General features: G+C 36.4%; 1 protein-coding gene across 1 annotated transcript in view; it reads left to right on the top strand.

Moving 5' to 3' along the window:
- LOC103079721 (E3 ubiquitin-protein ligase UBR3-like) overlaps positions 1-25,756 on the top strand; it is a gene marked incomplete at its 5' end in the record, with an annotated part of 116,276 nt that overhangs the window by 62,697 nt on the left and 27,823 nt on the right. The window contains 3 exons of the mRNA XM_007465781.1: positions 3,391-3,496; positions 11,500-11,603; positions 24,789-24,913. Of these exons, the coding sequence (XP_007465843.1) occupies positions 3,391-3,496; positions 11,500-11,603; positions 24,789-24,913 (335 nt within the window). The remainder of the gene's footprint in view (positions 1-3,390; positions 3,497-11,499; positions 11,604-24,788; positions 24,914-25,756) is intronic.

The following is a 25,756-nucleotide window of genomic DNA, read 5'->3' as shown; positions in this document are numbered from 1 at the left end:
GGGAAAGAGGGCTCAGAGGGATCCCTTTTCCTTTCTCATGGAGAATGCCACCTTTTAGAGTTCAGTAGAGGAAGAAGAATACTTACAAGTAATTGAGAAGAAGCTGGGGGAGAACCAAGGAAGAGTGGTACCAAAAGTTCAGGGCAGGAGAGAGAAGAGGTTAAAAATACATGTTAATATTTTGTATAGAGTGGTAGTTTTATGTGGAGACCTAATGTGTCTAGTGTAGTCATAATCTCTAATTTGGCTATATTATCTCATTTATAAATATTAAATTTATTATTTGGAATTTATCCTTAGAAACCATATATGTATGTACATGTATATAAACACACTGTCTACATACTACAGATGTATCCTATTACCATAACTACTATCACTTAAAACAGCCCAGAAAGTTGGTATTATCCCCGTTTTGCAGATAATAAAACTAAGGTAATTTGCCCAAGGACACATGGCTAGTACAGAGCTTGGATTCAAATCCAGGACTTCCTGGGTCCTACTAGGCAGTGGTGCCTGTTTATTGAAATCACAGCACACCTATAAGTTAATGATGTTTCTCATTTCTAAACCCTTTTATAAATGTAGGTCTAAACTTTAGAACTTTAAAATGTGTCATTCCAAAAAAAGTTATCTATTCCTTTTGCTGTTATTATTCAAAATTTTAATAATATGCTTTCTTGGTATAATTGCTTTTCAACTTTTAAAATGTCATGAACATAGTTGGTGTTTAATACATTTTTCTATTATTTTTTAGTCTTTAACTTTTTGATATGATCAAAGGTTCTCTTCATTCTATGTCTGCTACTGTCAGTATGTGTTTAGTGTACAAGATTTTTTTTAAAGCCCTGATTCCTTTATTAGAGAATGGTATTTATTTTATTATTATCATTTTTTATTTTTTTGGCCATCCCACACGTCATGCAGGATCTTGGTTTCCCAACCAGGGATCAAACCCGGGCCCTTGGCAGTGAGAGCGCAGTGTCCTAACTACTGGACCGCCAGGGAATTCCCTCAAAGATATTTTTGTTGCTAAATAAATATTAGAGTTCATTCTTACTGATAGGTCTAAGACTAAATTTAAAAAACACAGTGAATTATATAAACATAGTGAAAAGTATTGATTGTTATTTGGCCTATTCTTTTTCCTGTTGAAGTTATCTGCAGTTTCCAGCATTGTTTTTGAAAGGTAGATGTACCGTATTAGATATGTTATCATCCTTCAGTTCTAGTTAAAACCAATACCAAAGACTTTTGTTATTTATTGTATTTATAGCTTTAGAAGATGCTGCAGGGTTACAATCTCAGTTTTTCATAGGAATGGAAAGGGGTGTGTGTGTTACAAAAGGAATTTTATACTTTTCTTTTCATCATAAAAACCCCAAGGAGAACTGGAGTGGTAGAAATAACTAACAAGTAGGAAATCTTGAATTCTGTTCTTAGCTTTTCCAGTAAATATTAGGGTGACCTGGCAAGGTACTTCCTTTCTCTGAGCCTATTTCCTCATGTGTAGAATGAGGGAATATACGAAGATAAAAAAGTTTTCTTCAACATTTGTATTTCTTTAATTATGGTAAAGGCTTCGAAAGTAGGCAGATTATAACATTACTTTTATGCTGGCCATGGTTTCAGTGCAAAACAGGTTAGTAAAATTGCAATGTCTGTGCTTTTGATTAAATCAAAACTTCAAGTTAATTGACTTTCATCTTGAAAGGAGATATTAAAGAGAGCCCTTTGATTCACTTAAAACCTATATAAGAAGAATGCAAAACCTCTCAACTTGCAACTTGAGTTAATCTTAATATTTTCTGCTAGAGGAATTTATTTTTTTTAAAACACTTTTAGGTTTTAGATACCTTTTTAAAAGTTATAAATTATATACTTCATTAAAAATGTCTCATGTGTAATTGAATTGAAATAAAATAAAAATGACCAATATATTTTTCATCATGTTATTTCTCTGCCAAAAATGTCTCTTGTTCTTAGTGTTATCAATGGAACCAGATTACTAGAAAAACTGAAAATTTGGGAAACTTGTCTCAAAACTGGGGATAACAGTATTACCTACCTGGTAGAATTTTTGTGAAAATAAATTGAGATAATCCATATAAAGTGATTATTAAGCAGTGCTTGGCACTAATAAATACTCAGCTAGAGTTAACCATTAAGAGGATGAAGAAACTTTAAGAGGATTTAGACTATACATTGACTTATAGACAGAAAGTGAAGCAGGATAAGGTATTCACATTCTTCTGTTTGTTATAGAGACACCAGATTGAAACAGTTGTATGTACAGAGTGTTAGTCCCATTTCCTCTACCCTGCCCCACAGAGTGGAACATTTATTTTGTTCATCTTATAGCTCTCATGTCTTACAAATAACTTCCCCAAACTACTCCCACCACTGATATTACTCCTCCTCATAGTGATGGATCTCAACGTATTCTAAAGTATAGTTAATTTCTAAGTCAGTTGCTCAGAGAAACAAAACGTTGTTTAGTTTTGAATATTTTAATTTAGAGAGTGACAACAATATGTGTCATTTGGCTTTTTTCTTTCTGGTTTTAAGAATTAGTTTTAATCACATGTCAAAAAAGTATTATCTAACATTCTAGAAAGTGAATTTTGATTCATTTTAATTCAAATATTTTGAGTATTAGTGGCAGAATAATTTAGTCCGATCCTTGTCATTTATACCAGAAAATGCACATGTGATCTGAAAGCAAAATTTAGGATTTTTTTTCCCAGATAATTAAAAAATTTTAAACAAAATTTTCTTTCTAAATGTCATAGCAGAATTTTGTTGAAAGCTAAGACTGGTAGATTATTGTCATGGTTTACGTAGAAGAAATGAAAATAGCCAGAATAATCCTCTTAAATAATCTTATTTCCATTATTTTTTCTTCATGTTGAATCAAAAGATGATGAAGTCACAATTAAATCTAATGAATATTTAGGAGAAAATATTAGGTAAAGAAAGATATTCACCTAACAGTGGTTTATATGGAAGTTATTGTCCATATTACTCAGAGTAGGGTATTGAAGATAATAGTGAATTTTGGTTAGGAGATTACAATAGTGAGAAGTACAAGTTACCAAGCCTGAAGCATAAAGCCAAGGAAAAGTAGGTCTCTGACATGAGAAGAAAACAAACCATTCCTGTATTAAGATTGAGCGTAAGGACAGTCCAAATTCTAGTACAATTTATTTGGATATATATTTCAGAGTTTACCTTAAAAGAGAGCATGATAGTAGTTGGTACTTAAACTTGGTGAATTATAATTATAAGAATAAGAAACATTTCCTTATAAATTAGCTAGAAATTTTGCCTGAATATTGTTCTGGACAAATTTTGTGAACCTTCTAATTACCTTTTCTTCAATTTTTTTAGATCAACTGTTTCATGTATTAGCCTTGCACATGCGGCTTTACAGCATTGATTCTGAGTATAATCCTTGGAGAAAGCTCACACAGTTACTAGAAGAGATGAATTCACAGTAAGTATTATTGAAAGATTAAAATCAATTAAAACTGTTTTTGAAAAATAGTTAAGTATAAAAAATAGGATTGAAGTTCTTTATAAATATGTGAATTTTCCTTAGGAAACTCAGAAATAAAAATTGAAAACAGTTTACCATTATACTTTCTGTAAAAATTGCCTAAAAATTCCTACTAAGTGAGGAAGTCTTTTAAAGAATTTCATTGGTTTTTATGCAGACAAAACATTCAGATAGAGGCACAAAATGGCTGGTAGTCTTTCTTTTTATGTCAGAATTGATCAGTGGGTTCAGGTAACCGTAGACTGATCCTGTCATTGTAAAGTTCCCCATAGCCTTTCACCTAATGATTTTTGAAACCTGTGATTATTCTTGCCTAAATCCAGTATTTCATTAGGTACTGAGAAATAGTGATTTTAAAAAACCACAAAAATTTTCCTTATGATTTATTAGCTAGGTTGTTTTTATAAAGAAAAACTTTCCCAGTATCAGCTGTTTGGTTACCCTGAAACATACTTTGGCAAGATGAATGCTTAATTCTTCCCTATTTATAAATCTTCAAAGAAATGAGTTGATACCCTAGCAACTTGCAGTGGTGACCGATAAGTTGTGGTTATTATGATCTCATGGATTTTTATATACTTGATGTGTTTCATTCCATTTCAGACATTCTTTTTTTAAAAATTTTGTTCTTTTTCTTTTTCTTTCTTTATTTTTGGCTGCGTTGGGTCTTCGTTGCTGTGCGCGGGCTTTCTCTAGTTGTGGTGAGCAGGGGCTACTCTTCGTTGCAGTGCGCGGGCTTCTCATGGCGGTGGCTCCTCTTGTTGCAAAGCATGGACTCTAGGGCATGCGGGCTTCAGTAGCTGTGGCGTGTGGGCTCAGTAGTTGTGGCTCATGGGCTCTAGAGTGCAGGCTCAGTAGTTGTGGTGCACAGGCTTAGTTGCTCCACCGCAACTAAGTGTGGAGCAACTAAGTGTGGGATCTTCCCGGACCAGGGCTCGAACCCGTGTCCCCTGCATTGGCAGGCGGATTCTTAACCACTGCACCACCAGGGAAGCCCCATTTCAGACATTCTTTTCAATGCGAGTTGCTTCCTTTTAGGTTAGTGAGAATCCCTTTAGGTTGGCTATTGTACTTCAACATGATCAAAGTAGTCTTTGATAATGCCTTTGCTTTCTGACACAGTAAGTTGACCTGGGTTTATTTTGTACATTTTCCACTCTGTACCTGGAATCAGCCATTTCTCCATGTAGTTCCTTTTAATGGGAAGTGGTATTTAGACATCACAATCTGGGTGCTAAGGGGTATCCATAGCTACTGTGCTATTATTGCTTATAGGCCATTCCAGTGGACAGGATTAGGAAATATTTTTTTAAGGAGAAAGATCTTGAGTTCTTACTGGTGTTTGCAATTTACACAAAAGATTGTAAGGTTATATTTTGTTTCTTAACTTTTTTGTTATTTACATCTTTTTTCTCTTATTCTGGAAATCTTGGTTCCTAGTGATATTAATAACAGCATTACTATTTGCATAACCTACAGTATAACTACAATTCTTTTTTTTAAATACCAATATTAGTACTAATTATAATTTCTTTTTGTCCTTAGAATATATACCACTAGGGATGTACAGACAAAATACTAATTTCTAAGTCATTTGAAGTAACTTTTTCTTGTGTGGTTACGCTATCAGCTTTATTTATAGTTTTTATTTATATATTTTATTTATTTATCTATATATTTTATAGGTTAATTGTTTTCTCTTTTCCCCCTCAATATTTAAAGCAATAGTGCCCAGCTGTAGAATAGAACGTAGGTTTGTATATGCTGGAAAGATTGATAAGATACATTTAAAAAGAGGGGGGGATAAATTAGAAGTTTGGGATTAACATATACACATTACTGTATATAAAATAGATAATCAACAAGGGCCTACTGTATAGCACAGGGAACTCTACTCAGTATTCTGTAATAGCCTATATGGGAAAAGAATCTGAAAAAGAATAGATATAACTGAATTACTTTGCTGTACACCTGAAACTAACACAACATTGAACTATACTCCAATATAAAATTAAAATTTTTTTAAAAGGCAAAAAAAAAGATATATTAAAAAAGCAAAATTTTCAAAATCATTGTTATAATTCTGTTTTTGTTTAATGATAATAAAACAAACTGTGGAATGTTATTAACTCTGAAAAGATTGCCTTTTTTACCTTGATTTTTTAATTTTAATTATGTAAAACATATTTTTTCCAAAGTAAAAACTATATAATAAAGTAAATTCAGAGATATATGTCTTTCATTTCTGTCCATTTGCATTTCTTTTTGTGAACTCCCTAAATCTAGTTGTTGGTCTTTTTCTTCTTCATTTAAAAAATATGTTTATGGATTGTGGATATTAGTCCTTTGTGTGATAAGTTGCAAATATATTTCACCAGGTTGTCTAATGTCTTTTTTGTGTATGTATGATTTTTTTTGCCATGCAAAATTTTATTTTTAATGTAGTCGTATTTATTAATCTTTTTTAAAAATTAATTCTGGAACTTGATGCATTTTGACTCAGGTCTTTTCCTGGTTATAAAAGGATTGATTCATTCATTTTTTCTTGTGATGAGAACTTTTAAGATTTACTCTCTTAGCAACTTTCAGATATACCATACAGTGTTACTAACTACAGTCACCATGCTGCTCATCACATCCCTATATGTACATTACATAACTGGAAGTTTATACCTTTTGAACATCTTCACCCATCCCCATCCTCCATCCCCCACCCCTGTCTATGCAATCACCAGTCTGTTTTTTGTATCTATGAGGAGTTTCTTTGTTTGCTTCTAAGATTCCACATATAAGTGAGATCTTATGGTATTTGTTTTTCTCTGGCTGACTTACTTCACTTAACATAATGCCCTCAGGGTTTATCCATGTTGTCACCAATGGCAGGATTTTCTTTTTTATGGCTGAATAATATTCCATGGTATATATATATGCCACACTTTCTTTATCCATTCACTCATTAATGGACATTTAAGTTGTTTCCATGTGTTGGCTATTGTAAATAATGCTGCAGTGAACATGGGGGTGCGTATATCTTTCTGAGTTAGTGTTTTCCTTTCCTTCAGATAAATACCCAGAAGTGGAATTGATAGATCATACAGTAGTTCTGTTTTTTTAATTTTTTGAGGAACCTCCATATTGTTTTTCATAGTGCCTTCACCAATTTACAATCCCACCAACAGTGCACCAGGGTTTCTTTCCTTTTCTCCCCATCCTCACCAGCACTTGTTGTTTGTTTTCATTTTGATGATAACCATTCTGACAGGTGTGAGGTGGTATCTCATTGTTGTTTTGATTTGTATTTCCCTGGTGATTAGTGATGTTGAGCACCTTTTCATGTACTTGGTCATCATCTGTGTCTTTAGCAAAGTATCTACTCAGATTCTCTGCCCATTTTTTAATTGGATTGTTTTTTGCTATTGAGTTGTATGAGTTCTTTATGTAGTTTGGATATTAACCTTTTATCAGATATATGATTCTTCTATTTCTGTGGCTTCAGTTTTTACAGTTAGATCTCTAATCTATTTGGGAATTTTCATAATGTATGATATAAGGAAGAGATTCAATCTTATTTTTTGCCATATAGTGATAGAATATCCTACTGCTTTGCCTTCCCTACATAAGTAAATTAAGACATGTATGTAAAGAGAGAGGAGAAAGAGAGAGAGAGAGATGGAAGAAAAGTTGACAAAGTGCTTTGCTTACTGATATGGAAAGATCTCCATTCAGATACAATATTAAAAGAAAAACAAATTCAGGAGCACTAAATCTGTACTTTATGCTACCACTTGTATAATCAAGGGGAGATGAGAAATAAATTTGTATTTGCTTGTTAAAATAAAACAAAACAAACCAGATCCATACATATGTGGATATTGGATTTATAGCATAGATGGAACTGTGGAACAGTTGGGGAAGCACAGTCTTTATAGTGAATGGAGCTGGGTTAGTTGGATATTTAAATGAGAAATAATTAATATTGACTCCTACCTCATGCAGAACCTATTCGGATTTTGCCAGTTATTTCAGTAATATCCTGGGAAATGCAAATGCAATGCAAAGAAAATTCAAGATCGTGTTTGTGTTTAGTGTCATGCCTCTTTAATTTCCTTCAGTGTGAAATCTTTCCTGACTTTGTATTCCATGACATTGACTTTTTTTTTAAGAGCTCAGGCCCATTATTTTGTAGAACCCCTCAGTTTATTTTTGTCCAATATTTCCTTGTGGTTAGATTCAGGTGATAAACTTTTGGCAGAAATATCGCATAAGTAGTATTGTGTTCTTTTTCGTGTGTCACATCAGGAGGCACATGCTATTGATTTGTCTTCTTATTAATGTTAATAACTCTGATCATTTGGCTAATGTGGTATCTGCCAAGTTTTTCCACCGTAAAGTTATTATTTCATCCTTTGTAATTACTAATTATCTGGTGGGGGTATACTTTGAGGCTATGAATAAATACCACTGCTTCTCAGAAAAAAAAAATTGTATGTGTGTGTGTTTGTGTTTGTAGACAAAATTAGTAAGCTGTGAGTATTTTGTATGTTCTGGCTAAGGAAAATAAATCACTTTTCTTGATAGTAGCTAGTAATTTTCTTTCCTGGCTAGACTTGCATACTCAAGGACAGGGATGGTGTGCAGATGAAGTATTAGAATGCCTAACTCTCTGAGTCTAAAGACTCTCAGCAAACAAGAGGTTTCTTAAGTGTAGTATTGGTGAATTAAAAGTTTTAAAGACCAGACAGAGGTACTCTGCTTTCCATATTACTGATTGCTGGGTTGTGTTCTTTAACAGCCCTAAGATTAGTAGGATAGTACTAAATGCTGCAAACAGTTATCCAGTGTTTACATCATGCTACACATTTTTGTGCTTTGCATATATAATCTCATTTAATCATCACCATAACTGTATAAACTAGGTACCATTGTTGTCTCAATTTTTACATACGAGGAACATGAGGCTTAGAAAAGTTAATTAACATGTTCTCTAGGGGCACACAGCTGTGAAGGAGTAGAGCTGATCTGAATCCAAATCTTTCTGATTCCAGAACCTAAGGAAGCATAGAGTAATAGCTAAAAACTTAGGCTTCGGAATCAGAAAGATTTGGAGAGATCAGGAATTTCTGGAAAATCTGGTTGATTTTTTTCCCCCTTCTTATTTGCTCTCATTTTTATGGTTCATTAGTTCACTAACTTATAATATTACAGTTGATTATGTCATCTGTGTTTCATTTCTGTATAAGAGTTTTAAAAGTGGAAGTATCTTTTTCTATAGTCTCACTTTTAATCCTTTTACAACATAAAATTCTATGTCTAATGATATAGGTTTCTCATATACACTTTTGTCTATAATCCTCATGAAAATTATTTCCTTATTTTCTTTAAATTTCACTGTGTTGATAATCACTTTGGTTTAAAAAAAATGGGAAAATTAGGCCTATTAAGTCTAACCCACCGATTTCCCCTTATTATCCATGGAATTAATAGTAGTGTACAGTTTTTATAATCTGGATTTTAAAGATTACCTAAAAACTTTGAGATAGAGATAATTATGTATTTTAAAATATTAAGCATTTAACAGATACTTATCACAATGATGATATTAAACCCCACATTAAAAAACTGTGGTTGGGGCTTCCCTGCTGACACAGTGGTTAAGAATGCAGGGGACATGGGTTTGAGCCCTGGTCCAGGACAATCCCACATGCCGCAGAGCAACTAAGCCCATGCGCCACAACTACTCAGCCTGCGCTCTAGAACCCACGAGCCACAACTACTGAAGCCCACATGCCTAGAGCCCGTGCTCTGCAACAAGAGAAGCCAACGCAGTGAGAAGCCTGCACACTTCAAAGTAGCCCCTGCTTGCCGCAACTAGAGAAAGCCCGCGTGCAGCAATGAAGATCCAACACACAGCCAAAAATAAATAAATAAATAAATGTATTTAAAAAAAACTACCAGAACTGTGGTTCACTTCTCTACAGTGGGGTGTCTCCATTCATTCATTCATTCATTCATTCAGAATCTGTGCTTACTGTGTGCCAGGAAAGATCCATTCCTGTGTCCTCAGATGATTGTTATTATCTTAGTAGCCAACAAGCTCCAGGTTATTGTTTTTGTAAATTTTTCCTGATTATGAAATTGTAGTTATTGTACAGTGTTTAAAATGTACAAAAATGTTGAGAAAGAAAATGAAACAATCTAAAATCTCATAACCTACCTGCTATGTATAGTTAATTACAATTTAATGAACTCATGAACCATAAAAATGAAACATAATGTCTCATAAAAATGAGAGACATTTCTTTGCAGTCTCTTTTTTTCTCTGTGTGTGTGTGTGTGTGTGTGTATATATATATATATATACATACACACGCAGAAATGCCATGTGTAAAATAGATAGCTAGTGGAACATGCTGTAAAGCACAGGAAGCTCGGCTCGGTGCTCTGTGACAACCTAGATGGGTGGGATGTGGGGGAGAGGTGGGAGGGAGGTCCAAGAGGGAGGGGATATGGGTGTACATGGAGCTGATTCACTTCACTGTACAGCAGAAACTAACAGAGCATTGTAAACCAGTTACACTCCAGTAGTAAATAAATACATAAATACATACATAAATACATAAATAAAAATGGAAAAAAAAGCTGTTTGAATCATATTGTATCAGTTTTAGAATCTGCTTTTTAAAAATAACACCAACCAAATTCCCACATCATTAAAAATTCTTTAAACGATATACCTAATTTATTTATTTACTCCCAATTTAATTTACAGACGTACAAAAGCTACCACTTGTGTAATCAGTGGAAAACCATTTCTGTGGGAATTTGAATAATAGGTGAGGAAATGGTGTCCCCTGGATTTTTTTCTTTTTAAGAACTTTGGTCATGTAAAGAAGAGATGCCAGAGAGACTTAAGAGACAAGAAATACTAGGATTCATGGCATTAATGGAAGGTTACCTTTGGAGAGAAAGACAAGTATATTAAAGAGATATTTGTAGAGAATAGAGACATTCAAAGAGCTGTCATCCTCTGGCAGTTATTTAAGCTTCACAGCAGCAGAGATTGGTTTACTCACATATGTGTCCAGTGCCTGGCATACAGTTAAGCAATCACTATATATTTGTTGAGTGATGAAGCCTAATAAAAGATTTGAGCAATTCTTGTTTATCCCAAGTCTAGTCTGAAGTGTAGCTTCAGAATTTAACCAATTCTGGAAGCTTAAGATTAACTTTTTTCTGACATTAAAAATTAAACCTATGACCAAAAATTGAAGCTTCTAAAGGAGTTTTCAGAATTCTTTTAAAGTGAAAAGAGCTGCTTTATAATATATTCTATGTGTTTTATAGTACTATACATTCCTTAGATTTACTATTTTATCTTTTATAGTGTATTTTAAGTTCTGCTTTGGTTATTATTTTTCTTTGAAGCTTTGAAACTGTTAAAGATTTTATTTGAATTTTATATTAGTCATAAAGTTGAAACAACTTTTAACAAGAGATATTGACCGTGCCTTTTCAGTGTAACTTATTTGTGAATTGTTTTTTTATAACATGAATATTTCTTCTTCAGTATGAAGTTCGTCATAGCAAGTGTCCTAAGTGCCACCCCATTTGTAGTGAAACTAATTCTCTTAAGCTCCATTTAATGCTTTGTTTGATTTCTGTAATCTGAGAGATCAGAAAGTTAATCATAATCAAGTTAATATATCCTAAGACCTAATAAGTTTTCTATGTAATTTTTTCATATTAGGTGGAGTCAAGGAAATATGTGAACCTGAAAGGTTTTATTTTTAGGCCAAAAATATGGCTCTAACTTTTTATTCTGAGATTTCTCAGTTGCTTATGAAAGTTGATTTCTGTTCCATAGACATATACGTGAAATATAAAATGAATTAGAAGGAAGATACAATACTGTCTAAAGTGATGATGCATTTTTCTTTTAGGCTGGGAAATGAGGAGCAACAGCCTGAAGTTCCAATTCTTTATCATGATGTTACATCCCTTTTGCTTATCCAGATCTTAATGATGCCACAACCCTTACACAAAGGTATGTCTTTATAATTTAGATTCTCAGATTATATTGTATATATAATGAATATTCTAAAAATTATAGGCATAAGTATAGCATTCAGTCTGATGGAAATGTTCTGAGGTAAATAGCATTATAATCATATATATCTAAAGAAGGTGACAATGAAATAGTTTTTTTCCCTTGTACGTCTGTTTTTAGATTTTTAGTCAATAATAAGGTAAAGATATGGGGAGATCACTCTTTGTTTTTAAAAAATTAAAATGATACAAAATATGAAAAATAGAGCAAACTGTCAGCCTTAATGCCTCTACCTTATCTACATACATATTTTGGTATAGTAGTATCATAGTTACTCAAAATGTGATGACCCATTATTTTTAATTAGTGTTAGTATCATACCAGTATGATATTAACAGAATTAATATTATATTAGAAACACTTTAATTATTGTTCCACAGTTGTATGAGTTCTGTGAGTTCTTTGTATATTTTGGATATTAACCTCTTATTGGATACATTGCTTGCAAATATCTTCTTCCATTCAGTAGGCTACCTTTTTTGTTTTGTTAATTTTTCATGGTAATTTTAGGAAAAGAATAAAGTGTCTGGTACTGCCTTCAGATTATGTCCTATTTACTTGTATGATTTTTCACATTTGGGTTTTATTATTTTATATGTACTCTATCTTGTCCTAAAAGAAACTTGGAGCATTTTATGTCACCTTAACTCTAAAACAGTTTATGGAAAAGAAACTTTTGCAGACATCTCAATCCTCTTTGTCTTCTTGTTTATCACCTGCACTAAGCCTGGTACTTGTAGGCAAGCCAGTAAATAAATGGATGTTGAATAACTGTATCTCTGCAGGAGATTATAGATTCCCTGGATTACTCTTGCAAAACACAGCACAAATACTGTTGCATAGAGTGCGTAGTCACTAAATATTTAATTGTCTGATTTTTGAAAATTTCTTGTGTTTTCATGCCTTACCCACTGAAGAAAATCTGGTTTACTTAGATTTTGTTTGTATCATTCCAGAGTCAAGCTGTTGTCTCAGCTTGACATCAGTATCCTTTGAACTATATTCCTGTTTTAGGGTCTTTATCTTGATGAAAAAAAAATCAGAAATATGGATAAAGATTTACATGTGATATCTGTTTAAAAAGTTGTTTAATTTCATGAGTTATAATGTTGCAAATTTTTAACAGTGTTGAATTGCATGCTAACAACAAAACGATGACTTCATCTTCTGAAATAGTGTGATGAGATAGATGTGGCATCTACCTAGTTCAGTCCTCACAGCAATTTAGAATATGAAGTAAAGAAATAATTTTCATTTGTGATTCTGAGGAGAAATTCACATTTTAAAGAGCCTCAGGTCAACATTTCTACCTTACCAGACTCTTTATCGTATGTGATCAGTAGGGGCAAGCTTTTATTATAGAGCCCTTGAAAGTGCCTTGTCTCCCTACACCCTTCCTTTTTCCTATCACGCAGTAGCACTATAAAACTTAAAATTTGCACCATTGTTTAAAGTCTGTTTGCTTTTAAGGCATTTAAAATAAATAATGATCTTCCTTTGTTTACCCTCAGGTAGGTTGATAGTGGATTTTTGGTTTTTTTAAAAAACAGATTGAGAGTAGATATCCAATTCCTTTTTCTCCTTTTTAAATTTTGATACTTATATGTGAAGGGCTTTGCTCTCTGTTGTAACCTTGGAAGACAGCAACCTGTTGACTTAGTATACACCTCAAATGAGTGATTCCTTGTTTTTCCCCTAAGTCCCTCAAATGCATTGATTTCACACATGGCAAGTATTCAGTAAATAAATATTTCTTAAATGAATGAGTGAATGTGAGAACTTAAGCTTAATCTGTGACTTTAAACTTCCAGTTTAAATATTTTTAAAATGATGATAATCGAGGCAAAGTAACAAAAAAAATTAGTAGTTTGCTACAACAAAAAGCTAAAATTATGCTTAAAAAGTCATTGTCAGTTTTTTAATGCATCATTTCTTTTTAATTAAAAATTAATTTATGTAGTTTATAATGAGAAGAAACTAAATGTGAGTGGTATTTCTAGGCCATGTAAATGACTTACTGGTTAAAATCATTTTGTTTTGTGCTTAGTAGACAAATTCTCTAATTTTTATCATTCTATTAAAATATTTAATCGTCATGAAATACTCTTGTTTTAATTTTGATGATACCGTCCTTTCTTGGTTTTCCTTGTATCTCTTTTTCTGCTCCTTTTCATTCACCTCTTCCTCTTCCCATTCTTTGAGTTGTTCCTTGGTTCCTGACCCCTTCTCAATTTTACCTTCTTTCCTATAGCATCATCTGTACCTCTTCTTTGATGATTCCCAAATATTCTAGCTCCAGTCTGCAGCTCCGTGGTGAGCTGCAGATTTCTACATATGCCTCAAACTCAACATATATAACATTAATTCATTTTCTTCCCATCCAAACTTGCTCTCTTCCTCTGTTTTCCATTTTAGTCAATACTACTACTAGTTACTCTTTGTAGAATGAGAGCCTACCATTATTTTCTACCTCCAAAGCTCTACCAAATGCTGTAATTTCTGTCATCTAAATACTTCTCTAATTCGACCCATTCTTTCCATCAGGCCATCTAATTTGACATAGGCTAGAGTACTTTTGCTATCTGCTAATAGGTGTTCTTGCCTCTAGTCTTGTTTTAGTCCCTTTCTCCTAAGAAGCAGCAGTGAATATTTTAAAATTCAAATCTAATATTATCCCTATCCTGCTTAAAATTACTTCTCGTTGCCCAGTCTGGATTCTATAAATCAAATGCTTATAGATACCAAATAAGTAACGTAAATAATAATATGAATAACAACAGATATTTACTGATTGCCATTGCCAATCACTATTTTAAGCATTTAACTTAATCCCTTTAAAGTAGGTGATATTATCCTCATTTAACAGATGAAAAAATAGAAGCAGAGTGTTTAACTAACTTGCCTAAGATCAGAAGAGTCCATTTAAATCTAGACAATTTGGCTTCATAGCCTAAACTCATTCTTAACAATAATGTCTTTGGTTTGATATAAATGGGAGTTGGGAACTGTGACAAGTTAGAGAATGCATGCTTGGCCGAAGAGGACACTTACTATTCAGCTCTAGATACCTGTCGTCATGTAAGAATGTGGACCCAGTATTGTCAGATCTTCCTGTTTTTTAAGAGTAAGTGGAAATCTGGACTTTTACAAGAAATATCCGAGTTTTAAATGTCAGTAACTAAAGACAAAACAGGATAAAGACAAACCAAACATCTCTCCAGGCTGCATTCAGACAGGTAACCCTCAGTTTGCAACCTTTGGTCTTCGGCATAAAGATTACTTTTCCAGCTTCATCTCTCATAGATCGCTACTTATAAGTCTAGATACATTGGACAATTTACAATTCTTGTAGGTCTTGGGCTCTTTTTGTGACCCTTGTACAAACAGCTTCCTCTGTCTGGAATCCCCCTTTCCTTGCCTCATTCCATCTTTGCCTTCCTTATTATGGCTTATTTCTCTTCATCATTCAAGACTAACTCTCCTCGTTGGGGCAGGAGGCTTGAATTTTTTTCTATTCCCTGTCCTTAGTCTATATTAGTTCCTCCTCCTGTTTGCTCCCATCACACCCTGTACATACATACAGCCATCTGTCTCTCTCACTATCCAGACTCCAAGTCCTTATTGTCTATACCCTGGCATGTGTTAGGTGTTAAGATATTTAGAAATCCATTTAGAACTAGCTTATAAGCACAAAGAAAGAGCACTGATGGGCTCACATAACCAAACTGTAGGAATTGGTAGTCTTAGGGATGACCAGAACCATGGCTTCAGATGCTGGCAGGGTTCTTGCCATCTTGGGTCTATCCCTCTCTCTGTGGATCTGCTTCATTCAGCCTTGCCTTAGATAGTCTCTGCCATAGACTAGGAGCGTGACCTCTGATATTTCCAGACTCACATCTTTACACCTTCCCTTTGCCTCCAGTTAGAGAAATCCCAGATAGGTACTCTGACTGGCTCAGCTTATATCAAGTTCCCACCCCAACCCATAAACATTGGTAAGAGAAAGCATGTGTGTGTGTATGCATGTGTGCACAGGCACACTACACACTCTTACACACACACAGAAACACACAGATTTAAAATTAGGCAAGATTTTCCTTAGGGCATGATTTTTAAGGTGTCATCTACCTAATTTAAGAGTTAGCCAGGTTACAAGGAGGGAGTAATTCCACTTGAACAGAGACCCAGTAGAAGGATGCCAAATACTTCTTTTAAAAAGATTAGTCTTACTGTAATAAACAGACAAAAAAGACTGCAGGGGGCAGGTAATGCTGATAAACCACTGTGCAGGAAAGAGTTAATAAAGAAGGCCTGAGTGCTATCCTTTGAAAGGCCTGCTTCCAAGGTTGGCCCTTGACTGGTATCTGGGAACTTTGATTTTGGGAGAGTTTCCACCATCCCACTGATAAGAATGGCTCTCTGTGCCTAAACTGTACAAACAGTGTGGTTTATGCTGAACATACCTGATTTCTTCCTGGGAATCTAGAACTTTGGTATGTGCTAGGCAGTGGGTACCTATGTGACCTGCTCCCAATAAAAATCTTGGGGAGAGTTTCTTCTTTCTTTTTTTTTTTTTTACATCTTTATTGGAGTATAAATGCTTTACAGTGGTGTGTTAGTTTCTGCTTTATAACAAAGTGAGTCAGTTATACATATACATATATCCCCATATCTCTTCCCTCTTGCATCTCCCTCCCTCCCACCCTCCCTATCCCACCCCTCTAGGTGGTCACAAAGCACCAAGCTGATCTCCCTGTGCTATGCGGCTGCTTCCCACTAGCTATCTATTTTACGTTTGGTAGTGTATATATGTCCATGCCACTCTCTCACTTTGTCCCAGCTTACCCTTCCCCCTCCACATATCCTCAAGTCTTTTCTCTAGTAGGTCTGTGTCTTTATTCCTGTCTTTCCCCTAGGTTCTTCATGACATTTTTTTTTCTTAAATTCCATATATATGTGTTAGCATACGGTATTTATTTTTCTCTTTCTGACTTACTTCACTCTGTATGACAGACTCTAGGTCCATCCACCTCATTACAAGTAGCTCAATTTTGTTTCTTTTTATGGCTGAGTAATATTCCATCGTATATATGTGCCACATCTTCTTTATCCATTCATCCGACGATGGACACTTAGGTTGTTTCCATCTCCTGGCTATTGTAAATAGAGCTGCAATGAACGTTTTGGTACATGACCCGTTTTGAATTTTGGTTTTCTCAGGGTATATGCCCAGTAGTGGGATTGCTGGGTCATATGGTAGTTCTATTTGTAGTTTTTGTTGTTGTTGTTGTTGCGGTATGCGGGCCTCTCACTGTTGTGGCCTCTCCCATTGCGGAGCACAGGCTCCGGACATGCAGGCTCAGCGGCCATGGCTCACGGGCCCAGCCGCTCCACGGCATGTGGGATCTTCCCGGACCGGGGAACAAACCTGTGTCCCCTGCATCGGCAGGCGGACTCTCAACCACTGCGCCACCAGGGAAGCCTGTATTTAAGGAACCTGCATACTGTTCTCCATAGTGGCTGTACCAATTCACATTCCCACCAACAGTGCAAGAGGGTTCCCTTTTCTCCACACCCTCTCCAGCATTTATTGTTTCTAGATTTTTTTATGATGGCCATTCTGACTGGTGTGAGATGATATCTCATTGTAGTTTTGATTTGCATTTCTCTAATGATTAATGATGTTGAGCATTCTTTCATGTGTTTGTTGGCAGTCTGTATATCTTCTTTGGAGAAATGTCTATTTAGGTCTTCTGCCCATTTTTGGATTGGGTTGTTTATTTTTTTGTTATTGAGCTGCATGAGCTGCCTGTAAATTTTAGAGATTAATCCTTTGTCAGTTGATTCATTTGCAAATATTTTCTCCCATTCTGAGGGCTGTCTTTTGGTCTTGTTTATGGTTTCCTTTGCTGTGCAAAAGCTTTGAAGTTTCATTAGGTCCCATTTGTTTATTTTTGTTTTTATCTCCATTACTCTAGGAGATGGGTCAAGAAGGATCTTGCTGTGATTTATGTCATAGAGTGTTCTGCCTATGTTTTCCTCTAAGAGTTTGATAGTTTCTGGCCTTACATTTAGGTCTTTAATCCATTTTGAGCTTATTTTTGTGTATGGTGTTAGGGAGTGATCTAATCTCATACTTTTACATGTACCTGTCCAGTTTTCCCAGCACCACTTATTGAAGAGGCTGTCCTTTCTCCACTGTATATTCCTGCCACCTTTATCAAAGATAAGGTGACCATATGTGCATGGGTTTATCTCTGGGCTTTCTATCCTATTCCATTGATCTATCTTTCTGTTTTTGTGCCAGTACCATACTGTCTTGATTACTGTAGCTTTGTAGTATAGTCTGAAGTCAGGCAGCCTGATTCCTCCAGCTCCATTTTTTGTTCTCAAGATTGCTTTGGCTATTCGGGGTCTTTTGTGTTTCCATACAAATTGTGAAATTTTTTGTTCTAGTTCTGTGAAAAATGCCAGTGGTAGTTTGATAGGGATTGCATTGAATCTATAGATTGCTTTGGGTAGTAGAGTCATTTTCACAATGTTGATTCTTCCAATCCAAGAACATGGTATATCTCTCCATCTGTTTGTATCATCTTTAATTTCTTTCATCAGTGTCTTATAATTTTCTGCATACAGGTCTTTTGTCTCCTTAGGTAGGTTTATTCCTAGATATTTTATTCTTTTTGTTGCAATGGTAAATGGGAGTGTTTTCTTGATTTCACTTTCAGATTTTTCATCATTAGTATATAGGAATGCCAGAGATTTCTGTGCATTAATTTTGTATCCTGCTACTTTACCAAATTCATTGATTAGCTCTAGTAGTTTTCTGGTAGCATCTTTAGGATTCTCTATGTATAGTATCATGTCATCTGCAAACAGTGACAGCTTTACTTCTTCTTTTCCAATTTGGATTCCTTTTATTTCCTTTTCTTCTCTGATTGCTGTGGCTAAACCTTCCAAAACTAAGTTGAATAAGAGTGGTGAGAGTGGGCAACCTTGTCTTGTTCCTGATCTTAGTGGAAATGCTTTCAGTTTTTCACCATTGAGGGCGATATTGGCTGTGGGTTTGTCATATATGGCCTTTGTTATGTTGAGGTACGTTCCCTCTGTGCCTACTTTCTGGAGACTTTTTATCATAAATGGGTGTGGAATTTTGTTGAAAGATTTTCCTGCATCTATTGCGATTATCATATGGTTTTCATCCTTCAATTTGTTTATATGGTGTATCATGTTGATTTGTGTATATTGAAGAATCCTTGCATTCCTGGGATAAACCCCACTTGATCATGGTGTATGACCCTTTTAATGTGCTGTTGGATTCTGTTTGCTAGATTTTGTTGAGGATTTTTGCATCTATGTTCATCACTGATATTGGCCTGTAGTTTTCTTTCTTTGTGACATCTTTGTCTGGTTTTGGTATCAGAGTGATGGTGGCCTCATAGAATGAGTTTGGGAGTGTTCCTCCCTCTGCTATATTTTGGAAGAATTTGAGAAGGATAGGTGTTAGCTCTTCTCTAACTGTTTGATAGAATTCGCCTGTGAAGCCATCTGGTCCTGGGCTTTTGTTTGTTGGAAGATTTTAAATCACAGTTTCAATTTCAGTGCTTGTGATTGGTCTGTTCATATTTTCTATTTCTTCCTGATTCAGTCTTGGCAGGTTGTGCCTTTCTAAGGATTTGTCCATTTGTTCCAGGTTGTCCATTTTATTGGCATAGAGTTGCTTGTAGTAATCTCTCATGATCTTTTGTATTTCTGCAGTGTCAGCTGTTACTTCTCCTTTTTCATCTCTAATTCTGTTGATTTCAGTCTTCTCCCTTTTTTTCTTGATGAGTCTGGCTAATGGTTTATCAATTTTTTTTATTTTCTCAAAGAACCAGCTTTTAGTTTTATTGATCTTTGCTATTGTTTCCTTCATTTCTTTTTCATTTATTTCTGATCTGATCTTTTATGATTTCTTTTGATTTTATTATTTGATTTTATGATTTCTTTCCTTCTGCTAACTTTCGGGTTTTTTTGTTCTTCTTTCTCTAATTGCTTTAGGTGTAAGGTTAGGTGGTTTATTTAAGATGTTTCCTGTTTCTTAAGGTAGGATTGTATTGCTATAAACTTCCCTCTTAGAACTGCTTTTGCTGCATCCCGTAGGTTTGGGTCGTCGTGTCTCCATTGTCATTTGTTTCTAGGTATTTTTTGATTTCCTCTTTGATTTCTTCACTGATCACTTCGTTATTTTATATTTTATTTTTTATTTTTTGTGTTATGTGGGCCTCTCGTTGTGGTCTCTCCTGTTGCGGAGCACAGGCTCCAGACGCGCAGGCTCAGCCGCCGTGGCTCACAGACCCAGCCAGTCCGCGGCATGTGGGATCTTCCTGGACCTGGGCACGAACCCATGTCCCCTGCCTCGGCAGGCGGACTCTCAACCACTCCGCCACCAGGGAAGCCCCACTTCGTTATTAAGTAGTGTATTGTTTAGCCTCCATGTGTTTGTATTTTTTACAGACCTTTTCCTGTAATTGATACCTAGTCTCATAGCGTTGTGGTCGGAAAAGATACTTGATACAATTTCAGTTTTCTTAAATTTACCAAGGCTTGATTTGTGACCCAAGATATGATGTATCCTGGAGAATGGTCCATGAGCACTTAAGAAAAATTTGTATTCTGTTGTTTTTGGATGGAATGTCCTATAAATTTCAATTAAGTGCATCTTGTGTAATGTATCATTTAAAGCTTGTTTTTCCTTATTTTCATTTTGGATGATCTGTCCATTGGTGAAAGTGGGGTGTTAAAGTCCCCTACTATGAATGTGTTACTGTCGATTTCCCCTTTTATGGCTGTTAGTATTTGCCTTATGTATTGAGGTGCTCCTATGTTGGGGGCATAAATATTTACAATTGTTATATCTTCTTCTTGGATCGATCCCTTAATCATTATGTAGTGTCCTTCTTTGTCTCTTCTGATAGTCCTTATTTTAAAGTCTATTTTGTCTGATATGAGAATTGCTACTCCAGCTTTCTTTTGGTTTCCATTTGCATGGAATATCTTTTTCCATCCCCTTACTTTCAGTCTGTATGTGTTTCTAGGTCTGAAGTGGGTCTCTTGTAGGCAGCATATATATGGGTCTTGTTTTTGTATCCATTCAGCCAGTCTGTGTCTTTTGGTGGGAGCATTTAATCCATTTACATTTAAGGTAATTATCCATATGTATGTTCCTATTTTCTTAATTGTTTTGTGTTTGTTATTTTAGGTCTTTTCCTTCTCTTGTGTTTCTTGCCTAGAGAAGATCCTTTAGCATTTGTTGTAAAGCTGGTTTGGTGGTGCTGCTCTCTCTCAGCTTTTGCTTGTCTGTAAAGGTTTTAATTTCTCCATCAAATCTGAATGAGATCCTTGCTGGGTAGAGTAATCTTGGTTGTAGGTTTTTCCCTTTCCCCATTTTAAATATGTCCTGCCACTCCCTTCTGGCTTGCAGAGTTTCTCCTGAAAGATCAGCTGTTAACCTTATGGGGATTCCCTTGTGTGTTATTTGTTTTTCCCTTGCTGCTTTTAATATGTTTTCTTTGTATTTAATTTTTGACAGTTTGATTAATATGTGTCTTGGTGTGTTTCTTCTTGGATTTATCCTGTATGGGACTCTCTGTGCTTCCTGGACTTCATTAACTATTTCCTTTCCCATATTAGGGAAGTTTTCAACTATAATCTCTTCAAATATTTTCTCAGTCCCTTTCTTTTTCACTTCTTCTTCTGGAACCCCTATAATTCGAATGTTGGTGCATTTAATGTTGTCCCAGAGGTCTCTGAGACTGTCCTCAATTCTTTTTATTCCTTTTTCTTTATTCTGCTCTGCAGTAGTTATTTCACTATTTTATCTTCCAGGTCACTTACCTGTTCTTCTGCCTCAGTTATTCTGCTATTGATACCATCTAGAGTATATTTTATTTCATTTATTGTGTTCTTCATCGTTGGCCTGTTTCATCTTTATTTCTTCTAGGTCCTTGTTAACTGCTTCTTGCATTTTGTCCATTCTATTTCCAAGATTTTGGATCATCTTTACTATCATTATTCTGAACTCTTTTTCAGGTAGACTGCCTATTTCCTCTTCATTTGTTAGGTCTGGTGGGTTTTTATCTTGCTCCTTCATCTGCTGTGTGTTTTTCTGTCTTCTCATTTTGCTTATCTTACTGTGATTGGGTTCACCTTTTTGCAGGCTGCAAGTTCGTAGCTCCCGTTGTTTTTGATGTCTGTCTCCAGTGGCTAAGGTTGGTTCAGTGGGTTGTGTAGGCTTCCTGGTGGAGGGGACTAGTGCCTGTGTTCTGGTGGATGAGGCTGGATCTTGTCTTTCTGGTGGGCAGGTCCACGTCTGGTGGTGTGTTTTGGGGTGTCTGTGGACTTATTATGATTTTAGGCAGCCTCTCTGCTAATGGGTGGGGTTGTGTTCCTATCTTGCTAGTTGTTTGGCATAGGTTGTCCAGCACTGTAGCTTGCTGGTCGTTGAGTGAAGCTCGGTGTTGGTGTTGAGATGGAGATCTCTGGGAGATTTTCGCCATTTGATATTACGTGGACCTGGGAGGTCTCTTGTGGACCAGTGTCCTGAAGTTGGCTCTCCCACCTCAGAGGCACAGCACTGACTCCTGGCTGCAGCACCAAGAGCCTTTCATCCACACGGCTCAGAATAAAAGGAAGAAAAAGTAGAAAGAAAGAAAGAGGATAAAAGAAAATAAAGTATGGTAAAATAAAATAAAGTTATTAAAATAAAAAAAAATTATTAGGAAAAAAATTTAAAAAACAAAAAATGGATGGATAGAACCCTAGGATAAATGGGGAAAACAAAGCTATACAGACAAAATCTCACACAGAAGCATACACATACACACATACACGCTCACAGAAAGAGGAAAAGGGGAAAAAATAATCAATCTTGCTCTCAAAGTCCACCTCCTCAATTTGGGATGATTCGTTGTCTATTCAGGTATTCCACAGATGTAGGGTACATCAAGTTGATTGTGGAGATTTAATCCGCTGCTCCTGAGGCTGATGGGAGAGATTTCCCTTTCTCTTCTTTGTTCTCACAGCTCCTTGGGGCTCAGGTTTGGATTTGGCCCCGCCTCTTCGTGTAGGTCGCTGGAGGGCGTCTGTTCTTCGCTCAGACAGAACGGGGTTAAAGGATCCGTTGATTTGGGGGCTCTGGCTCACTCAGGCCGGGGGTAGGGAGGGGTACGAAATGCGGGGCGAGCCTGCGGCGGCAGAGGCTGACATGACGTGTGACGTCATGTCACACGTGTGACGTTGCACCAGCCTGAGGCGCGCCGTGAGTTCTCCTGGGGGAGTTGTCCCTGGATCCCGGGACCCTGGCAGTGGTGGGCTGCACAGGCTCCCAGGAGGGGAGGTGTGGAGAGTGACCTGTGCTCGCACACAGGCTTCTTGGTGGCGGCGGCAGCAGCCTTAGCGTCTCATGGCCGTCCCTGGGGTCCGCGCTTTTAGCCGCGGCTCGCGCCCGTCTCTGGAGCTCCTTTAAGCAGCGCTCTAAATCCCCTCTCCTCGCGCACCAGGAAGCAAAGAGGGAAGAAAAAGTCTCTTGCCTTTTCGGCAGGTCCAGACTTTTTCCCGGACTCCCTCCCGGCTAGCCGTGGCGCACTAACCCCCTGCAGGCTGTGTTCACGCTGCCAGTCCTCTCCCTGCGCTCTGATGGAAGCCAGAGCCTCAGCTCCCAGCCCCGCCCGCCCCGGCGGGTGAGCACACACGCCTCTCGGGCGGGTGAGCACACGAGCCTCTCGGGCTGGTGAGTGCCGGTCGGCGCCGATCCTCTGTGCGGGAATCTCTCCGCTTTGCCCTCCGCACCCCTGTTGCTGCGCTCTCCTCCGCGGCTCCGAAGCTCCCCCCTCCGCCACCCGCAGTCTCCGTTGGGCAGAGTTTCTAAACGAGCTTCCCTGGTATATATTTAACATGTACTGTCACAACACATTGCTGGGGGAATTAAGCACATCCTGTGTGACTCTGCAGGGAGAGGACTCTTGAAAGTTTCCTCTGGACTTAACCCAATATGCCTGTTCCTTTTGCTATTTTACTTTGTTTTTTTGTTGCTGTAATAAATCATAGGACTATATGCTGAGTTTTGTGAGTCTTCCTAGTGAATCATTAAATCCGGAAGTGGTCTTGGGAACCCCCAACACAACTATTTAAGCTGGAATGTATAGGTCTAGGCAAGAAACGATGGAAGCCTGGTCTGAGGTGTTGGAACTGACTTGAATGATATTTTTAAAACATTGATAGGATTTGTGATTGTTTTAATGTAGGGAGAAAGAGACAGGAAAGTATCAAGGATGTCTACAAGTTTCTGAATTTAGCAACTGATTAAGTGGTGGTAACTATTTACTAGGGGAGTAGCATAATATAATAGAAGGGATAACTGAATGATCTGTGTGGATTCAAGTTCAGACGTGGGTGCTTATTAGCTTTGTTGTCACATGCACATCTTTTGAAGCTCAATTGTCCAACTGAGACTGTTAACGAGGATTGAAAGGAGACATTTGAAGAAATTTTCTAAGTTATTAGCTGTATATAAACGTTAATTATGGTGAGTAAGCTACCATTTATTAAGTACCTAATATGTGCAAGGCATTTTAAGTATTGTTACTACTGTTTTTGCACTGTTATAGTTTTCATTGAGTTTTAAAATTCAATTAGAGTACTTAAAATATTGGGATTTTTTTTTTTTTTACTTTAGAAGTTCTATGTTGTATTGTATTATTTTTTATAAGATATATATCAAATTAGAAGCAGATAAAGTGTTGGTTTTAAACACTCAGACTCCCAGACATTGTTATTAAGCACATGATACCCAGTAAGGGGATTTGCCAAGGGTACACAGTTATTCTGAGGTTGCAACAGAGCACACTTCTCATTCTGCTAAAAGCCTCTTCTTGGCATATTGTGTAGATGAATAAAGGGAATTTGATTTCATAATTTCAGATCTGTTGGATAGAAAATATAAATATCACATTGTTATTTTATTACTTAAGTGTTGAACAAAAACCAGTTACACATGCAAGGAAAGTCATGTATTTGTGAAATTATCTTGAGTACAAAATTTCTAGATTCCAAAGAAATAATGATCTTCTCTTTCTCTTGTAGACCATTTCACCTGCATTGTGAAGGTGCTTTTTACCCTATTGTACACGCAAGGTCTTGTGGCACTTTCAGTTAAATGCAATGAGGAAGATAGGTCAGCCTGGAAACACACGGGAGCTCTCAAAAAGGTTAGTGTCTTGTCTGAATTTGTTATTTAGTAGTTAGGTGAATTTATTTAAGTTGGTGATATGAATGAATGAGATTAGATGTTTGAAAGGCAAAACGAGTTATTTTTAATAATTTTCAAAATAGATTTATTTATTTTTGGTTGCGTTGGGTCTTCGTTGCGGCGAGTGGGGGCTACTCTTCATTGCGGTGTGTGAGCTTCTCACTGTAGTGGCTTCTCGTTGTGGAGCACGGGCTCTAGGTGAGCAGGCTTCAGTAGTTGTGGCTCATGGGCTCAGTAGTTGTGGCGCACGGGCTTAGTTGCTCTGCGGCATGTGGGATCTTCCCGGACCTGCTCGAACCTGTGTCCCCTACATGGGCAGGCAGATTCGTAGCCACTGCACCACCAGGGAAGTCCACAAAATGAGTTATTAACAGTATTTTAATTGGAAATGGAGCACCTTCAGGCTATAAAAGTTAAACATGTTTTCCTTGCACAATGAGGTCTTCTGTATCTATCTCTAAACGTTGACCTTTTCCCCTTTGTATCTGGACAGTTTTGTTTTTGCTGCAAGCCTTAAACTTAAAGAAGTTATAAAAATTGTATCAACACAGTTAGCAAGTAATAAAATGTATGTAAGACTTACCTGTTTTACTTATCTGTCATCTTCTCCTTGCCTCATCCCCAATCACAATCCAAATATCGCTTTTGACTCACCACTTCTAGATTTAAAAATCCTGGCCTTTTCTTAGTTATACCTCTTTAAAAACTACTTTTCCCCCATGTTTAAAAATATATAGATATATAAGTTCTTAGTAAATTTAAAGGCATTCTCTTTCAGTTAAAATTATACGAACAATTTAGA

Source organism: Lipotes vexillifer, unplaced genomic scaffold (assembly GCF_000442215.2).
Source record: "Lipotes vexillifer unplaced genomic scaffold, Lipotes_vexillifer_v1.1 scaffold1789, whole genome shotgun sequence".
Lineage (NCBI taxonomy): Eukaryota > Metazoa > Chordata > Mammalia > Artiodactyla > Lipotidae > Lipotes > Lipotes vexillifer.
This window is presented reverse-complemented; position numbering and strand designations above follow the sequence as displayed.